Source organism: Anolis sagrei, chromosome 6 (genome assembly GCF_037176765.1).
Source record: "Anolis sagrei isolate rAnoSag1 chromosome 6, rAnoSag1.mat, whole genome shotgun sequence".
NCBI classification, from domain to species: Eukaryota; Metazoa; Chordata; class Lepidosauria; order Squamata; family Dactyloidae; genus Anolis; species Anolis sagrei.
Window position 1 is genome coordinate 104,593,365 of NC_090026.1, and position 21,187 is coordinate 104,614,551.

The 21,187-nt window shown below is 38.4% G+C and overlaps 1 protein-coding gene across 2 annotated transcripts; it reads right to left on the reverse strand.

Moving 5' to 3' along the window:
* Nucleotides 1–1,258: 1,258 nt before the first annotated feature.
* DBF4 (DBF4-CDC7 kinase regulatory subunit) lies at nucleotides 1,259–21,165 on the reverse strand. 2 transcript variants are annotated; one of them, XM_060782316.2, is made up of 13 exons: nucleotides 21,001–21,165; nucleotides 20,693–20,797; nucleotides 14,662–14,837; nucleotides 14,010–14,204; nucleotides 12,188–12,238; nucleotides 10,933–11,002; nucleotides 10,756–10,832; nucleotides 9,532–9,562; nucleotides 9,303–9,345; nucleotides 7,236–7,367; nucleotides 4,926–5,037; nucleotides 3,787–3,911; nucleotides 1,259–2,351 (listed from the first exon to the last, which is right to left on the reverse strand). In XM_060782316.2, the coding sequence occupies exons 2-13, from the start codon at nucleotides 20,736–20,738 to the stop codon at nucleotides 1,310–1,312; spliced, it is 2,100 nt and encodes a 699-aa protein (XP_060638299.2). In that variant the 5' UTR covers nucleotides 20,739–20,797; nucleotides 21,001–21,165; the 3' UTR covers nucleotides 1,259–1,309. The 2 variants fall into 2 exon arrangements, with proteins under 2 accessions (XP_060638299.2, XP_060638300.2); XM_060782317.2 differs by having other exon boundaries at nucleotides 21,104–21,150.
* Between the last annotated feature and the right edge of the window lie 22 nt (nucleotides 21,166–21,187).

A 21,187-nucleotide genomic window follows, 5' to 3' on the forward strand; every position in this document is an offset into this window, starting at 1 on the left:
CAGGTTTTAAATTTTTTCCTGAAACTTAAGAGGATGTCACTTGGGAGAGAGTTCCACAGCCGCAGGGCCACCAGCAAGAAGGCCATCTCTCATCCCCATCAAGAGTAGGGTCTCCCCAGATCTTAACAACAGCATCAGATCATAAAGGGAGATATGTTCAGAAAGGTAAGCTGGACCAGAACTATTTAGGGATTTATAGGTGAAGGCCAGCACTTTGGATTGTGCTCGGAAGCAAACTGGCAGCCAGTGGAGCGGATGTAACAGGGGAGTTGTAAGTTTTCTAAACGCTGCTCCAGTTAATAATCTGGCTGCCTCCCGTTGAACTACTTGAAGCTTCTGAACAGTTTTCAGAGACAACCCCACGTAGAGTGCGTTTCAGTAGTCTATACAAGATGTAACCAGAGAATGGACCACCATTGCAAAGTCTGACTTCCCAAGGTACAGGCGCAACTGACGCACAAGTTTTAATTGTGGTCACCGCTGAAATCTGGGGTTCTAGGTTCAGCAATGAGTCCAGAACTTCCAAGCTGTAAACCTGTGCCTTCAGGGGGGGTGTAACTCCATCCAGCACAGGCTGTAACTGTATACCCTGTTCAGCCTTGCGACTGACCAGGAGTACCTCTATTTTGTCTTATGCTATGAGTAGCTGGTATTTTGCTATTAACACATGTTAATAGAAAAATACCAGCTACTCATAGCCTAAGACACATGTTGAGCAAAATACTGTGGAGGCAAGCTGCTCTTCATCCTGTTAAAATCAGATACATCTAGCTACAATAGGATTAGTCTTTCCTAGTACTTTTAATGGCAAACGCTCTTCTTTCCTAGTACTTTTAATGGCAAATGGCCCTCCTTTGCCATCCTCTCAATTCCACTGCCTCTAAAAATCTTCCAGATAGAGAGGAAAGTGGAAGCTGGGGGCATTAAAAAGTTTTGTAAACATTAGCTTCATCATCAGATGCTTCACCTGTATTTTTACCATTTAAATAAACTTCCTTATTTTGCTGCAAATCTCTATTAATCAAATTAGGATTTTCTATATAAACATGCATAGGATTGCATTGTGAGTAAAGATATAAAAATCTCATTTCCTTAAAATGAATTACATTAATTATTTATTTAGATGTGTTACTTTATTCCCCTAGCCTTTTTTTTACATATATACACACACTTGGAATAATATGAACATAATGTTTTAATTAAAAAATAATAATGCCTGTATAGTTTATTATGAAAACAAAAATGTTCACAAATAATATCTTTCAGGTAGCACCTTTATTCAAAACTCGTTGTTTGAAATAAAGCAGGGTTAGAATCCAATAAATGGTGATGAGGAGGCAGAAGTAGAAAACAAAGACCACAGAAGATCTGTATGCTGGTCTTCCCAAGTTTCTTTCATTAAACTTGACTCTTTGTTTTCCTGTATACTTGAAAACCCCGCAAAATCAGAGTTTGCATCACTGGTCTGAAATAACTGTAATAGTGCATTTGTTGATGAGCCTTGTGCAGTTCTTATTTCCCCTGGAGCAGGTGGTTTATTGGTCGGCTGTGAGCATACCTCCATATTTTGTCTTGAAATTTCTTTTTTATTCCTCCCGACAGAGTGTATGACTTTCCTGCTGAGTTTTATTGAAGGTGAACTTTGTGTACTAGTATCTCTCAAGTCATTGGGCGCTTTGTTTGCAAGTGGACTGTGTGGTGGTTTCTCTGTCTCTAAGAAGACTGAAAGTTCTCTAGGAAAACTGTTCTCTCTGCGAAGGTCAGCAACATCTTTATCAACCCTTGAATGAGCATCCACTTTCTTCAAACATTTCGCTGGCAGAAGAGCGGCATTGTTCAACTTTCTTTTTGGCTTTGAGGTATGGTTCTTTTCGTGGAGTTCTGAGCCCTGGATCTGAGTTTGGAGCAAGTTTAGATTTGGTGAAAACCCCTGCAAATTCGGCCTTGAAACAGACTCATAATGCTCATATATTTCAGACAGGTTTTTCGTACACACTTTAATTTCTTTCTGGGGAGGCATCTGAAACAGGTTTGTGGATAAAGCCATCTCTGTTAAGTTGGAAGCTTTTGACATTTTGCCACTCTCGGTGTTGCCACTCACTTTCCGCGATGCTTCTGAAGAACAGATGGTGTGGTAGGAATAAACAGAATGTAAAGGTTCAGAGGTAGAATTCTTGTGTGCAGAATTAGGCCGGGTCTCTGGGCATGGAGAACTTTCTTTCACTGTCTGCACTGTCATGTTTTTCCTTGAATACCACCTCAGCGGCATATCTTGCCTCCTCAGCCTTTCTTTCAGTTCCTCTGTTTTTGTCCCAATAAGAGGAGCAAATTGTCCAATGCTACATTTTCGCCTAAAATTAAGGAAATTATACAAATTAAAACTCTTGAAGAAAAATGAAAAAATGCATAAGTTTACCAAATCACTAGCCAGTGTTCCATACCCAAACCAAGCACCTGCAGATTCAATAATTCATTGCTTGAAAATATCCCTACCTCCATTTTCTCCCAAATAGCACATTCAGACTTCGCCATTTTATATAAGTGACAACATTTTACTATACCATTGTATATGATAGGATTTGAGTATCCACCGATTTCAATATCCAAGGATGGAGGTCCTAGAATCAAACTTCAGCAGATACCAAGGACCCACTAGTCATGCCATTCAGGCCAAAAGGCATACCATTTATGCCCTCATTTCATTTATCAGAAACTTACCCAAAAAGGGAGGGGTATTTTCCATTTCATTCGGCAGAGATTTGGTCCATTGGCTATAATGGGAAACTTTAAAGGCTCAATCCTCAGCCATTTTAAGGCCTATCTGCATGAAACCTACCTCAGTTGTAGACCCTATTTACAACTGCAGGCCTGCCAGGCTTCAAAACAATTCACTAATCTACTTATTCTTTGGAATTATTTTAAGTTTTAAACATAACATTTTTTAAAATAAGACAAACAACAAGAGAGAGTTCTGGGAATTGTAGTCACCGGTTGTGTCCATTCTCAGCCCATCAGAGCATGGACACCACACGGGATTTTTATTGGCTGAGAGAGAAAAACTTCAACTCCCATCATGCTCCGAGAGAAAGTTTCAATGGCCACCCTATGCTAGTGCCACTGGGAAAGCAAGTTCTAAGGGCCCTCTCTGGAGGAGGGAAATTTCGAAGAAAAAATGGAGGAGGCTTCTTCTGCCGGGGAGAGAAAAAGATGCTACAGATCCCCCTGCCTCAGGTATTTTGTGGGCTTAACTCTTTCTGAAAATATAGTCTCTTTGAATTTATTTCACTGGTTTTTTCCTCTCTCTTCCCCTTTCTGTTTTCAGAAATTACACAGAAATGGCAATCCGAAAACTACAAATCTTTTCATTAACAGTGATTCGGGCTCAACTCTAGGGCCTACTGCATGTACTAGCAGTTAGTGGTTTAATTAAGGTCTGCAATTGGACTCCTTGAAAAAAACTGTGCACTATGTTTAATACAAACTGTTTGTGCAGAAAAACACATGCACACATACATGGCAGTTCATGTCTTCTGTTGTTGTTCTTTCTTTTCTCTTGCTTTCCTCCCTCTTTTTCCTTTTTATGCTATAAGAAACTAACATAGTCACTGCTTTGAAAATTGACTTGACTGAATGTTAGACAAACCAAATCTGAAATCATAGTGAAGTGTTCACTCTAGTAAACCAGGATTAAAAATTGAGAATTACAACCATTCCTACTGCAAGTATTATAAAAATCAAATGGTAATTTAAGCTTCAATGGTTTAACAAATTTAAGAATATCTTTACCTTTTAATTTTTGGTGTGTTCTCCCGTAATTCTAAAAATTCACAGGGAACCTTGGAAATGATGTCATCTACAACCTGATAATGCAAACTTTGTGCAAAATTCTGATGTTGCTCACTTTCAACATGCTAAAATTAGAAAAGGGGAAAAAAGATGGTGGGTAAACAGTATTTATTCATGTATGAAGCAGTCATATGCAAATAAAAGGGATGCAATGATTCCGTTGGACAATACAAATGTATATAGTTCACGTTTCATACATACTTTCATACTTTTTGAAATGGTGATAAATAGATTCCAAACTGTAACATTACATGTTGATGTTACATTCAATAGGACATTCACTGGGAATAGGGACACAGGACCCACATAAGTGAGAAAAATCACCTGAGAGAACAGGGCCAACTGTGGATATATTTTTGTAATTGTTGCTTTATATTCCTAAATGTGCATGTTTCCTAACTGGGAAGGCCCTATTGGTAAACAGTCTTGAGTCTTCCCCAAATCTCTTTCACAATGTACAATTATGGCCTTCTATGTATTCCACTTTTAACTGCTATGGCTGCATCATATGGAATTCTGGGACTTGTAGTTTCATGAGGTCTCTGCTAGGGAATTTGAAGTTGTACATTCCAGGATTCCACAGGATAGAATCATTAAAGTTAAAGTGGTATTCAAGTACTATAATTATGCAAAATGAAGGAGGCTTCAAAACTAAAGAGGAGTGTAAAAAAAAAAATCTATGTACTCAAAATCCGAAAATCATTAGCGTATACAGTAAACTCTCAGTTAAATGGAACTTAAGCAACCAAAACTCTTAATTGACCGGCAGAATAAATAAATAAATACATAATATCATATCATAGTTTAGATTAAAAGCTATAGACCAGTGTTACTTTAAGTTAACCCTGTGTTTATCTTAATTTGCTTTTAATAACTTTATTTCACTATTAATATCAAATCAGTGCAAAGTTAATGGTATGATATAGTATGGAGTATGTTAGGCCTATTTTTAACAGCAACTCTCAAGCAACGAGAAACTGCATTTATCCGGTATCCAAAAATTCCCATGAGTGCCGATTAACCACTCTATATACCTTCCTAACTTAAGTGCACCCATTATTTAGGTAAGATATACATACAGCTTGAAGATCATCATACTTCTTCAGGCAGCATTCACAGTATCCTTTTTTCTTCTTATGCTTTGGGGGAACTTGAAGCGGGGCCTTCTCTTTCTCTTTATTTTCTGGGTTTCTATTTACAGAGAGAGAGAGAGGGAGGGAGAGAGATGTTTTATATTCAAGTCAGGTTGTCAGCAAGAAGTTCTAATCACCTTTTTCCTACTATCTAAAAGTACATTTAAGTTGCTCTGCAATACAGTATTTTAAGCATTTTCAAAACAGGTATGTATTTAACCAGAACAAAGAAAAGTAAGTATTTTTTTTACAAATTTTGACACAAATTTGCAATATGTGGAAACAATGGATTTCAGCAGTTAAATCCCCATTTGAATTCCCTCACCAGTAATTCAATCTCTATCTAATAGTACAAACAGGCAGTTCCCAAGTTACAAACAAGATAGATTCTGTAAGTTGGAACAGATACATTTTTAAAATGTAACTCCAGCCAATTTTTTAAGGCTTGGATAGAATAAGGAAGGTTTAACACCAATCTAATGTTTTTCTCTCTCTCTGTGCCTCCATTTAGAACAGTATTTCTCAACCTGGGGGTCAGGACTCCTGGGGGGGGTCACCAGGGGGGTGTCAGAGGGGTCGCCAAAGACCATCAGAAATCACAGTATTTTTCTGTTGGTCAGCAACTACAACTTCCAAATGACAAAATCAACACCCCACCCCCAACCTACCAGTATTCAAATTTGGGTGTATCAGGTATTTGTGTCAAATTTGGTCCAGTGAATGAAAATACATAATGCATATAGGATATTTACATTATAATTCATGACAGCAGCAAAATTACAGTTATGATATAGCAATGAAAATAATTTTATGGTTGGGGGTCACCACAAAATGAGGAATTGTGTTAAGGGGCCATGGCATTAGGAAGGTTGAAAAACACTGATTTAGAAGATTTCACCTCACTTTCTGTCCCTGTGACAATTGGATTTTGAAAGGTTTGGGTTATCATGGAAGCAAGGATTGGTGATAACGCTTCAGTGAAGACACATTTCACCCATGAAAACTCTTACAGGAGGGAATTTTCCTTTCTAGAGGAAGATTTCCTCTCATTTCCTATTGTCTCAACCCTGTTTGTAACTAGGAGTCATATGCAAGTCAGATGTTTGTAACTCAGGAACCACCAGTATTTAAAAGTGGTCAGCACTGATAACCTTATGCCACAAACTTCTGTCCACATTAAATATTGACAGACAGAGAAGGCATATTTTGTGTGCTGTGCAATATACCAAATACAGTGATATAAATGTAGAACTGCGTACTAGTAGAATAGTACAGAAAAAAGAACAGCAAACTATACCTAATAAAAGATTAGCAACAGTCGCTTTAAATAGAGAAAACCCTATAAACATAAAAAACCAGTCTCTAGCACCATCTGCCTGTTGTCAGTATAAGCTTCAGCTTGCATATTGTTCTCTATTATGCATGTATGTCAGCAACTAAAGAGCCTGATTATATGTTGCTCGGTCTCCGTATTTAAAGATTTCCTATCTCTTTAAAGCTGAATTATGCATTTACTGAGCTCCAAGAAGTTAAGATGGATGATGACTATATACTGAGCCAAAATGAGCTAAGCAAAAACTCATCATATGATGGGCAGATAAAGTAATGTGCTGAATGGCATTAAACCGGAAGTAGGCCAAATCATACTATATTAATTATAGTGAGGCCTTCCCTAGAATACTTACAATGCCTTAACTACACCCACAAATAATCTAACAAAGCAATTACTTTAGCCAACTAAATTACATTTCTTGGAGGCAGCAGCTGTCTGACAAACACATTTGCTTTTTTGAAATTTAGATGAGGGGAGAAACTCACTGGAGAAAAACTCCAGATAATTTCATTTAGCTCCATGCACAATTCTGATGCATCCAGATGTGAACCCCGTATTAGCTGCCTTTTACTATTTTCATTATTTTCATTTGATACAGCTTAAAACCTCAATTCTGTGAGACATGTGCATGCAGCATGTGCATATGAAAAAGTAAGTGAGTGAAATCTTTTTTATACAGTATGATTAAATAATGCATATGACTTTGTCCCCCAGTGTCAAAGTAAACACTCTGGCAGACTAAGACATCCCTACATATGTTACTAGTCGTCTCCCATTGAACTGCTCAGAAATAATCCTATTAAATAAAACACAAAGTCTCATAGTGGACTTAAAATTTTGTTGGAAAAATCCATGCCTTTCATCCCCTCTAACCTCTTACCAGATTTTCTCATTTTCCCCTCCAGACATCCATTTCCCATTACCTTTGTTTATTCTGAATTTCCTTTTGGCCATTAGCATTCTTCTTTTCTACATCAAATGGACTGCAAGGTCTTGGATTAGAATAGTTGACAACAGGAAAACTGGACAGTTGCAAGTAAAATGGTCTGTAGTGACTATATGTGGGGGGAAAAAGACACCTCATTGTAACACAGCATATAAAAACTTTAAATAAATTATGAATATATTTTACAAAACTCTTCACTGCACGAAAACATGGCTGTAGCAAGATAACACTATCAGGATTTTTCCTATGGGAACACTATATTTTTCTTTAAAAGATTCTCAACATATATAAATCTATCCAGACATTCAGAAGGGCTTGGGAACACAGAACAGACTACCTGTACACCATTCTCCTGTATGTTGGACATGTTTGCTGTTGTTTCAGTGGTGTTGGCAAATTGAAACTTTGAACTAGAATTATAGTATGTAAATCAATTATTGAGGTTCATTTCCATCTGACCCTCCTTCCCTGTTTGAAAAAAAAATACCACACTGGGGTATGGCATTCTGTCCAATGCCATACTTTAAGTCTTAAATCATTCATCATTAATATCTTCAAAGTTTAGTTGCATACTGCACAACCTGGGGATCATAACCAGACACAGTGAAGACAACTGCCCTTGCACTTTGCTACTCTGCTGCTGAATATGCATGCCCAGTGTGGAACATAGCTCACCACACTAAAACACTGGATGTGGCTCTTATTGAGACATGCCACATTATCACAGGATGTCTGTGTCCTACACCGCTAGATAAATTATACTGTTTAGCCAGTATTGCATCACCTGACATCTATCGGGAATTAGCAGCCAATAATGAAAGGACCAAGGCAGTGACATCTCTGGCCCATCCTGTTTGGATATCAGTCAGCACACGAATGTCTTAAATCAAGAAACAGCTTCCTAAGATCTACAGAAACACTCAAAGGAACACCTCAGCAAACAAGACTCCAAAAGTCGCAGGCTAAAACCCGGAACCTCAATCAGTGACCAATACTGAATGAGAGACTCCCTTCTGGGCACACAGAAGACTAGGCTACTTGGAAGGCGCTCTGGCACCACAAGACGCAGAACCAACCTTAAGAAATGGGGTTACAAAGTGGAGTCCACAACATGCGAGTGTGGAGAAGAGACCACCTACTACAATGCAGTCTGATCCCTGCCACATGCACAATAGAGGGCCTTCTTATAGCAACACCAGAGGCATGCCAAGTGGCCAGCTACTGGTCAAAGGACATTTAGTATAATGTCAAGTTTTTTTTACATTGTTTTGTGTTTTTAAATACATTACAACTGTATCCTCAATTTGCTTCTGAAACGATAAAAAAAATCTTCAAAGTCAACTTGTTACTTGAATTGGTACTTCCCTAGTGTAGTGCAAAGTTTGAAACAGACTCAGAAGAAGAAGAGACAAAAAGTAAAAGACAAAAGTTACAGACTCCTCAAAGAACTGGCTATATATAGCCCTTCCTGAGATCAATGAACGAGTTTCTTTGAAGAGGTACATGTCTCGATTTTTCACTGTCTAACAGAAAACATTGAGCAGATAAGACACAGTGCTTTTCTTTTAAAAAAAAACTACACCAGGAAAATGCATAACTGAATTTTGAAGTATTTTCCTTCAATATATGTCCTGTAAAATATCTGGGACCAGTTGTCATCCACATATGAAACAAAAGTTATTCCAGAAACATATCTAATGTTACTTTCTCATGACTTATTATCTATCTCATGACTTATTATCATTTCCCTTACCACTTCTACAATTTCTGCTCTGTTTCACTATAAAGATTATAATGAATATTGAAATATTTATTGAAAGCTTCTAATAAATGACTGGAAGTACATTTTTTCACATTTAAAACTAAAGTTAGCCAGGATTTCAGTGAATTTCTTATAGATATGATCAAATCTGGATCCAACCCAGAGAAGGCAGAATTTGCCAGCAGATGTGTTATATAATACTCGCAGCAAATGCTATCAGCAAATTCAAGGGGAAAGATATGCTTTGACATAAACTGGAATAAATCTGAAACCAATACTTACCATCTTCTATCTTCTACCTTCAGAAAAGGATTTTTCAATTTACCTGTTCAACGGAATATGTATTAATTTTTTCATAATAATTAATTATACAAACATTCCTGTTTGAAAGATAAACAATTTCTACATTACACAGTAAAGAAAAAATACATATCAATAATCTCACCTATAATTTTTATCTTACATATTTAGAAACACATGCAGCATTCTCATCCTTGTCTTAAATACTTACTTTTTGTTCTTTGTTCGCTTCTCTCTTTTTCCTATTTAAGAAAAAAAATACATTTCAGAATAATGCATTCTACCTATTAGCAGCTTTCCAAGGATGCAAGGGAAGATTTTTCAGGCCACCTTTGTACACAAAGCCACAGAAATCTCTACTTCAGTGTGCTATATGTACCACACTAACAACTTCCATTTTAAACTAAAAAAAAAACCACCCAGTTTTTTTTTTAAAAAAATTAAGTAATGTAAGATAAACACACAATAACGGTTCATCACATCTTAACATAGCATACCATATTTACTCGAGTATAAGCCGACCCAAATATAAGTTGAGACACCCAATTTTACCACAAAAACTGGGAAAACTTATTAACTCAAGTATAAGCCGAGGGTGGAAAATGCAGCAGCTACTGGTAAATTTAAAAAATAAAAATAGAAACCAATAAAATTACATTAATTGAGGCATCGGTAGGTTAAACGTTTTTGAATATATACATAAAACTGTAATTTAAGATAAGACTGTCCAACACTGATTAAACCATTATTCTAGCCTTCTTCAATATAAATGTACTTATGGTACATATCATTCCAATAATAATAATAAAGAGAGTAAAATAATAAATGTAATAATACAATGGAGTAAGATGATAAATGTAATAAAATAATAACAAAATAAAAAATGTAATAACAAGAGAAAAATAATAAATGTAATAAAATAATAACAGAGTAAAATAATGTAAATGAAATAATAATAATAATAATAACTACAAATACAATAAAATAATAAATGTAATAAAATAAAACTAATAACAGAGTAAAATGATAAATAACTTTGTCTCGAGTATAAGCCGAGGGGGGCTTTTTTATCCTAAAATAGAGGCTGAAAAACTAGGCTCATACTCAAGTATATACAGGATTTTTTGGACTTTCAGGCAGTCCCTGAGTTACAAACATCTGAGTTACAAACAATTATATATTCAGCCTCTGGCAGTTCACCAACTAGAATAATAGCTCAGAGAACAATGGAAGTTGTCATATTATTTAAGACAATAATTCTACTAAACTCTTGTAGAACATAAGATCACATAATGTTTGTTTTCTAAACATCCTACATCAGCACACATAAGTATTTCAGAAATTATTAATATGAAATTCAAAAAAGAGTCACCGCTTTCTCATATTTTGTTCTTAAACAGGAACATAAATAAACAAGAAATAAACATGTACTTACAACATCTTTGATTTCCGCGCTTGATTTCTTGATCAGAGAGAGATCTTTCTTCTTTTGATCAATATAATTCTTGATATCTATTTTTAAAAGAATAAGATAAAGAACAACTTGCTGAAAAAGAACTGAAAAGTATCTCAGTGATGCAATAAAAATCAGCTGTAGTTTAAAAATACTTGCCATCCACATGAAGTATTTTCACTCCCCAGCTCAAGGCATTAGACAGTATGCTACCTGAAGGAATTAATTCCTGGAGGACAAATATTTAATACTTTTATCAGTTAAAATATTTGGATGTGAATGCAAGCAGCATGATATGAAGGGTTATATACACTCACAGACTACTCAATGAAACAAAATTTCAAGCAAAATTAAGTTTAAATTCAGATTATCATTCGTTGAGAAGTTGTTCCTTGTTAGAACAGACACTAACCATGCTCTTCTTTCAAGATTCCATCCTCTTACTGTCTAGTCTTTCATTTTCAAGGGAAACATATCTTTTAGCTTTTCAAGCAACTGCCTCACTGTATCCTAGCAGAAGCACAACCTCTGTTACAATTGTTATGGTCATCAAAAATAACAAAATAATAGTTAGAAGGAGCAAATTACTGAGAGAAACCAAGGAAATTACCACAACCCACTGATGGCATGTTATATTTTGTCTGAATTATATCTGGTAATGGAAAGTTGTCTATTATATGAAAGCTAAACCACTTACAAATCTATTTCATAGCTTTCACTTGGAAAATGTCTCTTAGGCTCCAATCCTATATACCTGCCAGCCAATAGTCTCCCAAAAAATCAATGAAATTTCTTAATAGACATGTATTTATGCTATAGATATGTATTTAGGATGCTCTTAAACCAACTAGCCATTCTATATTTTCGGAAAACATCTCAGAATGCATCTACACTGTACAATTAGTGCAATTTGATACCATTTTAACTGCCATGGCTCAATACTGTGGAATCCTGGGAGAATTTAGAAAGCACCAAATCCCAGCACTGAGCCCTTGCAGTGAAATTAGTGCCAACCTGCATTAATTCTACTGTGTAGGTGCACCCTCAGAGCCCCAAAAGAATAGAAAGACAAAGTATGATACAAATAAACACCTGTGGTCATAAGATTGCAAAATAATAATAATAATAATAATAATAATGCTCAGTTGTATTGTAGGTACTGTTTTTTTAAAAAATCTTGAAATAAGACATTGGGACCTTAGCTAGGATGACATATAAATACTGAAGGTAAGCATAAAAACCTGAAAGAGTTTGGTTTGATGGTTTAGAACTATGACCTGGTAAAGCCTTTAAAGTCAAAGCCTTTAAAGTCTGCACTTCCGCAGGTTCACATATAATTCCAGTGGCAAATGACAAAGCTTTGATGGTCATTGACAGTTTAGAAAGTTGACTCATGCTGTTATATGGCACATACCTGTTCCTTGATTGCTCTTTCAACTAAGGATTTTCCTCTACTCATTCGCACCTATTTTTGAAAAGAAATGCAGAGGGTATTTGGACGTCTTCTCTACTACTCCTTAATAATGAAATTAAGTATTTTAAAGGAAGAATTTGTAACAGAATGTGTGTATGAAAAATGCAGATATCCTTTAGCATTCAATGTGCCCCACTGGTATACTTCATTATTTTCAGCATGTCAGGACAGAAATGATTTTGATGGGCAGGGATCTCAAAAGTCAAATACAGTAGTCCAGGAAATCCACCACTACTTATGTGAGACAAATCACTGAGGCCTCTTCCACAGAGCTGAATAAAAACCAACATTATCTGCTTTGAACTGGAATATATGGCAGTGAGGACTCAGATAACCCAGTTCAAAGCAGATATAACCTTGATATTCTGGGTTATATGGCTGTGTGGAAGGGCCCTAAGTCTTACATCTGGTTAAATATGATCGCTGCCTCATCGATTTTTATAATATTTCTAAAATACACTAAGAAAATTGTTTCTATAGAAAATGAAATCTAGATCTATGAAATGAAAATAAAATTATGGACTAGACATAGTTTTAATCCAATTAGAGACCATTAAAATTGGGAGGATTTGCAGTAGTGATGACTTAAGTAATCCTAGTTGTTACAATACATCTATTATTGACCAAACTAAAATTGGATTTAGCCCTATGCCCTTGCTGGTGATATTTTATATCCATCTTCATTATTGCTCTTTTACTTCTATATCTATACCTCATTATGTAAATTTTATATAAAATATTGCCAGTGCAGAAATGCTCAACATATTTCATAAATATATATTTTTTAAAATACACTTGAAAGAACAAGCGGTCTCCATAGCTGTGCTGTTAAAGAACTATATTCCAAGTTAATGTAGACAAAGACAGGATAATGGAATCATACCCTAGAGCAGTGTTTCTCAATGTGGGGTCAGAACCCCTGGGGGGCTCACGAGGGTTGTCAGAGGGGTCGCCAAAGACGTTCAGAAAACACAGTATTTTCTGTTGGTCATGGGGGTTCAGTTTGAGAAGTTTGGCCCAATTCTATAATTGGTGGGGCTCAGAATGCTATTTGATTGTAGGTGAACTATAAGTCCCAGAAACTACAACTCTCAAATGTCAAGGTCTATTTTCCCCAAACCCACCAGTGTTCACATTTGGGCATATTGAGTATTTGTGCCAGGTTTGGTCCAGATCCATCGTTTGCCTCCACAGCTCTCTCTGGATGTAGGTGAACTACAACTCCAAAACTCAAGGTCAATGAAAACCCAGTATTTTCTGTTGGCCATGGAAGTTCTGTGTGGCAAGTTTGGTTCAGTTCCATCGTTGGTGGAGTTCAAAATGCTCTTTGATTGTAGGTGAACTATAAATCTCGGCAACTACAACTCCCAAACGACAAACTCAATCCCACCCCAACCCCACCAGTATTCAAATTTGGGTGTATTGGGTGAATGAAAATACATCCTGCATATCTGATATTTACATTACGATTCATAACAGTAGCAAAATTACAGTTATGAAGTAGCAACAACATTGTTATGGTTGGAGGTCACCACAACATGAGGACCTGTATTAAGGGGTCGCGGCATTAGGAAAATTGAGAAACACTGACCTAGAGACTTTCATCAATCCATTCTTTTCTTGCATTGTCACAATGTTAGCATTACATTTCATTAAAAGACTAGAAACAATGTTATAAAGGGGTCTACAGTATTTGATTTGCAGATAAAAAAAACCCACCGCAACAGTCAGGGAGAGGAGGAAAAAACAGGAAAAAACTTACTGCATCTGCTGGCTTACATGAACTTCCATCATGTCTATCTCTTCTGCTGCTTGGATGTGGTGAACTGTTTCCACCATTGTATACAGAGTCTGGGCTTGGAACTGGAGATATTGCTCCAAGAGTCTGAGCAAATTTTGCTTCCTTTTTATTAGAGATTAGATAGGTAATATCTTTACTCAGAAATCCTTCAACTCTCTAGAAATGAGGAAGAAAGGTATTACCTCATTACAAGGGGCAATCACTGAATTTGATACAATATGCAGTAATGTTAGAATCAAATGGTTTATAATGTCCCCTTCCCACATGGTCACCAAGGGAATTTCTTCTCAAGAACTGAATTCATATAGCCTCAGTTTTATGTAAAACAGCATAACAAAATGATATAACAAAGATAGGATAGCCAGATCACAATAGCCTACTCTCATCTCAACCGCAGCAATTTGATTATGTCTATAATCAAGTACATGTGAATTACTCCCATTCATCAGCATTTTATTAATCATTAGGGCTGTCGTCCTAAGGACTACCAGGAAGCCTTATACATGAGTAAGCTTGTTTGGGAAGCTCCTCACACAAATAGCAGCACTTTCTAATTCTGATGTCCTGTTTTTGCGGACTTTGCAAAATCATGGCCAAATAATTGCTGACTTACCCCTCCCAACTCTTTAAGATCTTTTGCTAATTTTTCAGAGACGGCAGTAGATGGAATGTCAAGATAGAACACTTTCCCAGTAAGTGGTTTGTATTTCAATTTGTCTGACTTTGTGGATTCTTTCTTTACAGTTTTCAGGGGAGGCCTACTTCTTTCTGTTCTTCCTTGCATATCACCTGTCACCAAAAGAAAATAAAATATAATCACCCAAGTGAATCTTATGTTATATGGGAAAAAACATGCAAAACCATATTTCTGGAAAAGCATATGTGGTTGTCAGTATCTATGTCACATACATCAGCATTGGAAGATAATAAATAAAGGTCTCATCTGTATAGGATATAACACCTTAAAATCAGCAGAACCTAATATATGCTTGTTGAGAAGTAAATTGTATTGTTTTCAGTAGAGGCCTTTCTCTTGGTCCCACCTCCATTGCAAGCTCAGTTGGTGAGAACGAGAGAGTGGGCCTTCTCTCTCTGTGGTTGCTTTTCAACTCTGGAACTCCCTGCCTACAGAAACCAGAATGACCTCCTCCTTTTTATCCTTCTCACAGCAGGTTACAACCTTTTTATTCAGGCTGACTTTTGAAGAAGGTTTTAACAATCAAGTCAGGGGGTGCTGTTTCTAGCTTTGAATATGTTTCTATGGATTTTAACTGTGATTTTAAAAATACTATTGAAGTTTAATTCTGTTTTAATGTTTGTATATTTGTAGATTTTAAGTCATACTGAAATGCTTTTACTGTAAGTTGCTTTGATTCTCCTTGTGGAGAGAAAAATTAGGGTATAAATAAACATAATATAAACATGCTGCTGCTACTACTGCTACTACTACTACTACTACTACTAATAATAATAATAATAATAATAGAAAAGTTTGTTGTTCTTGTTGCTGCTGCTGCACGGCTTCAAGCGATTTCCGATTTAGGGAAACTCTTAAGTGAACCGATCACTCAGTGGCAAAATTTATTTAGAGGGTATCTTTTGTGTTACTGTGAGGTTGTGAAAGTGACATGTCTAAACGCAACTTATGGAATTCAGTGGACAAGCAAGATTCGAACTCTGGTATCCAGAGTGGCAATCTAAAATGCAGATCACTACATCATGCTGGCTTTCCCTTATATTAAATCAAGACCCCAGATCTATCTAAGCTGAGTACCATCACCACTAAGCTGAGCAGTGGTTGTTCTGTAGGGCTGAGATTAGAGGTGAATCAACACTGAAGGATTCAGAAGTCAGATCCATGTTATGACCAAGAGCCCTTATCAACTTGGTCAACTTCTGAACCTATCTAAGGATATTCTTCCTTTTGTGATGTCCAAAAAAAACAAAAACAAAAAATAAATGCAAGTTTGAACGGAGGTTCTCACAACAATATGAAAACATACACAGAGAAAACCCCTCACAGTGCATCTGGATTCACTCCATCCAACAAGGCAATTGAACTAGCACTGGAAATACATTCTCCTTGTTTATGTATGTATGTATGTATTTTATTTGCCGTATTTGTATACCACCTTTCTCTACCCTGAAGGGGACTCAAGGGGATTCACAGTCCATGGTTCAAACAAATTCTCCTTGGTATGCATGGTGATTGTGTAAACCACGAAGCATCGTGGACCATATTCCTGCCAGTGTAATTCAAAACTGACATCAGCAACATGTTTTTCCTCCATTGCTGATGTTGCTGTTTCCTCATGAATGCCTAACACTTGATCACCAGGAGATCCAGTACAACAATCAAAAGCTCCAAGCAGGCTCTCAGCAAAACAAAGACCTCATATCAGAAATGGAAAGCGAAAGTCAACAGGCGTGACAAAAATCATGGAAAACTGCTTAAGGATCATTTCAGCTGGATAAATATCCCAGCGAACTTTCTGTAGAGAAACTAAATCACCCTAACATACAACCTAATTCAGAAACATCTTAATTTTGCCATTTTATGTAAAGGTTGACAGTTCACCATGCCATAGTTTTCAGATTTTGGTATCCTCAAAGATACTGGAACAAAACTACAGGGATTTTGTGAAATCCCTGTATGCCTCCAGCTCCAATTCATTGCCTCATTTATGAGTAAATAATGAAAATTAGAGGCAAATTCATCAGTTGTGTATTTGCGGGCAGGGAAGAACAGGTTTTGTTACGAACAGTTCTCTTCTGAAAGGTCGAGGGCCTCAAACTTTTTGGAAAGTTTGAGTTACATTTTCTGTTGGGGAGGTTATGGGTGGAATTGGGGGTATTTAGCTTTTAAATGCAATTTTAAATGTATTTAAAATGAATTAGGTCTGCATAGTTAAAGCAATGGTATTCCCCATAGTAACCTATGGATTTGAGAGCTGGACAACAAGGAAGGCTGAGAAAAGGAAGATAGACAGTTTTTGAACTGTGGTGTTGGAGGAAAATTCTGAGAGTACCTTGGACCGCAAGATCAAAGCAGTCCATACTCCAGGAAATAATGCATGACTTGTTACTGGAGGGAAGGGTATTAGAGGCAAAGATGAAGTACTTTGGCCACATCATGATAAGACAGGAAACTCTTGGAGAAGATAATGATGCTGGGGAAAATGGAAAGAAAAGGGAAGAGGAGCCAACCAAGGGCAAGATGGGTGGATGTTATCCTTGAAGTGGAGCCCCTGGTAGCGCAGTGGATTAAACCCTTATGCCGGCAGGACTGATGACTGACAGGTTGGAAGCTCGAATCTGAAGAGAGCTCAATTGAGCTTCCTCTGTCAGCTCTAGCTCCCCATGTGGGGACATGAGAGAAACCTCCCACAAGGATGATAAAACATCAAAACATTCAGGCGTCCCATGGGCAACGTCCTTGCAGATGGCCAATTCTCTCAAACCAAAAGTGACTTTCTCAAGTCGCTCCTGACACGGGGAAAAAACCCCTTAAAGTGACTGGCTTGACCTTGAAGGAACTGCGGTGGCCAAGGCCGACAGGGAGCTCTGGCGTGGGCTAGTCAACTGAACAAATAAACAACAACAACAAAATCTGCCTTGATATTCTGCATTATATGGCTGTGTGGAAGGGACCCAAGTTTCCCATCAGATGTCTTTAATAGCTGTGGGCCCTTCCACGCAGCCATACAACCCAGAATATCAAGGCAGAAAATCCCACAATATCTGCTTTGAACTGGGGCCCCTTCCACACAGCTGAATAAAATCCCACACTATCTGTTTTGAACTGGGATATATGGCAGTGTGGATTCAGATATCCCAGTTCAAAGCAGATAATGTGGGATTTTATTCAGCTGTGTGGAAGGGGCCCCAGTTCAATCAGCAGGGAAGAACTGGGAGTCCATACTGCCATAGAATCCAGTGGCACAGCTAGTTAGTAGCCAGCTGCATTAAATCACCACTGACCGATAGGTCATGAGTTCAAAGCCAGCCTGGGTCAGAGTAAGCTCCTGACCATTAATAGTCTAGCTTGCTGTCAACCTATGCAGCCCGAAAGACAGTTGTAGCTGTCAAGGAGGAATTTAGGAGGCCAATTTAACTAATTTGCAATGCCATAATATCTTCCAGCAGTGTGCGTAAGAATGAGGACGAACTCCATCAAAGGAACACAAGTGGATGGTGAAGTGGCTAGAATCGAACATACCCTCATGAAGCCAGAAAGCTGGAATGTTAAATTGCCTCTATGTCTGTGTATATATGTAGTCTGGCTAAATGACATTGAATGTTTGCCATGTATATGTGAATTGTAATCTGCCCTGAGTCCCCTGCGGGGTGAAAAGGGCAGAATATAAATATTGGAAATAATAATAATAATAATAATAATGATGATGTGTGGTTTGATACAGAACCAAGAACCTGCTTTAATTGAAATCAATAATCGGAAACTTCTCAAAGCACAGCAGACATAGAGTCAGTACAAGATAACTGCACTCCAAACCAGAGCTGACAGCTGGCACAATAAAGCCTTGGATGGGCAGTTCCTTGAGAAGATTGAAGGAAAAGTTGTCAAGGAGAAGACCTGGTTATGGCTCATGAATGGAACACTGAAGAAGGAGACGGAAGGCCCAATTCTTGCAGCCCAGGAGCAAGCCATCAGAAGCAATGCAATTAAGGCCAGGGTTGGAAAAAAAAAACCAGATTACCCAAAAAGCTGATGAAACCTCAGCTGTTACAAGAAAATCACACAGACTATAAACAAAGACACAACTCTGTGGCCCAGATGATTCACCAGAACTTATGTCACAAGTACCACCTGCCAGCAATAAAGAATTGGTGGGATCATAAACCCGCAAAGGTCATGGAAAATGAACATGCAAAAATACTGTGGGACTTTCAAATCCAGACTGACAAAGTTTTGGAACACAATGCACCAGACATCATGATTGTGGAAAAGAAAAAAGTCTGGATTATTGATGTCGCCATACCAGATGACCGTCGCATTGAGGAAAAACAACAGGAAAACCTCTATCAAGACCTCAAAATCAAACTGCAAAGGCTTTGGCATAATTCAGTACAGGTGGTCCCAGTGGTCATCGGAACACTGAGTGCCGTGCCAAAAGATCTGAGCCAGCATTTGGAAACAATAAACATTGACAAAATCACGATCTGTCAGCTGCAAAAGGCCACCTTACTTGGATCTGTGCACATCATTCGAAAATAAATCACACAGTCCTAGACGCTTGGGAAGTGTTAGACTTGTGATTTTGTGATACGAAATCCAGCATACAGATCTCGTTTGCTGTGACATACTGTGCTTTTGTGTCAGTACGTGCTTCTCCAGTGCCTGTTTTATAGAGACATTCGATCTCATCTCATCTTACCATGTACAATTAAATATCCAGGATGCTCTGGACAATTCTATGTAGATCTGCTGATCTCAGACACAAACTCGGCTGTGACGTACAACATCGCTAAGTTCTGCACGGCTGCAATTAAAATTCGGCGGACGATGATTGAGGGTTAAAAGACCTAAGCTTCTCCTCTGGAATATAGATGAGAAATCAGATATAGTCTGATATTATAGAGTTGGATATTCCCCCACTCCCTGGTGCCATCCCCACTACCTCTCTTTAGACTGCGTTGGATGAACTTGTGGGTTAAGTTAGGTTTTAATAACTATTATTATTATTATTATTAACTTTATTTGTACCCTGCTAGCATCTCCCGAAGGACTCAATGCGGCTTACAAAGGCCAAGGCCTCAAAACACAACATAACAATACAACACCTAAAGCAAATTAAAAACAATTAAAGCAAATATTAAACAACAAGCAATAAACAATACATCAAGACACTATAAAACTGGGCCGGGCCAGAGTAATGGGTACAGGATTAAAAGTGCTGATGTGACAGGTGATATGTAAGGATTATAGGGTAAGTTAAGTGCAGTGTGCAGCAATCTTAGTTCTGGGACTTGTTATTGGAGGTTCCTATTCTGGAAAGGCACATCGGAACAGCCAGGTTTTCAAGTTCTTTCTAAAGACTGCCAATGTAGGGGCCTATCTAAGATCTTTTGGGAGTGTGTTCCAGAGTCGGGGGGCCACCACAGAAAAGGCCCTGTCTCGCGTCCCCACCAAACACGGCTACGACGCTGGCGGGATCACGAGCAGGGCCTCTCCGGATGACTGAAGTGAGCGCGTGGGTTCGTAAACGGAGATACGGTCACGCAGGTAGGATGGTCCCAAACCGTTTAGGGCTTTGTAGGTAAGCACCTGCACCTTAAATTGGGCTCAGAAAATAAACGGCAGCCAGTGGAACTCCTTGAACCTCTCTCTGTAATGAGCCCCAGTTAACATCCTGGCTGCTGCCCGTTGGACCAGTATTGGTTTTTAGTTTCGATTTTAAAATTTGTTGAAGTTTAAAGTGTACAACCCCTTGGGTTTGATGTGAATGTACGGGACTGGGTCCCCATGTTGTGATCTGGTCTTCGACCGTAATAAACTTTACTACTACTTTGTGTCGGTAACATAATAATAGTAATGTGTGGTTTGATACAGCTGTGTGGAAGGGGATATTGAATAGCAGAAAGGAAGGAAGGAAGGAAGGAAGGAAGGCCCCAACCACACTTACAGGGGAACTGTCCTTTGCTGCTGCTTTTCAAACCACTTGGTTTCATTTTTCCTGGGAAGTCACATCTTCTTCTCGGCCCACTTCCCTGCGACGGTTAGTTGCGACCTGAAAGGAAAAGGAAAGAGATTCTCATGAACACACTTGAGAAGGCTTGAATATGGGGGAGAGGATTGAAGAAGAATGAAATACTCAGTGGGGGGAGGCGGGGTGTCCATTTAAAGAACGGGGCAACTTCTCTGCCGCCGCCGCCGCCTCCAAGCCCTGCTGCGCCCCCCCCCCTCAGGCCTCCGCCCCGCCCCGGGCCTTACGTTGCCTTCTCCCCGGGGGCAGCGCCTGGTGTGAGGCGCCCGTTCCAGCCCCGCGCTTCCCGGCGGCGGCGGAGGGGCGGTTGGCGTTTGAAAGCGGCGTCACCTCAGCCTCATGGCGCCGCCGCCGCTGCCGCTGAGGGGATTCTGCTCCGCCGCTCGGCCATTCGGCGCCTCGCCTTTCCCGCCT

What these genes read in the sequence shown, in the direction of transcription:
- DBF4 (XM_060782316.2), bottom strand. Translation starts at nt 20,738, where the DNA reads ATGAAACCAAGTGGTTTGAAAAGCAGCAGCAAAGGACAGTTCCCCT. An exon ending in GAAAATACTTCATGTGGATG is followed by an intron (nt 10,833 to 10,932) that starts GCAAGTATTTTT and finishes TTTTAAAAATAG; the next exon opens with ATATCAAGAATTATATTGAT. An exon ending in AAGCGAACAAAGAACAAAAA is followed by an intron (nt 9,346 to 9,531) that starts GTAAGTATTTAA and finishes TCCGTTGAACAG; the next exon opens with GTAAATTGAAAAATCCTTTT.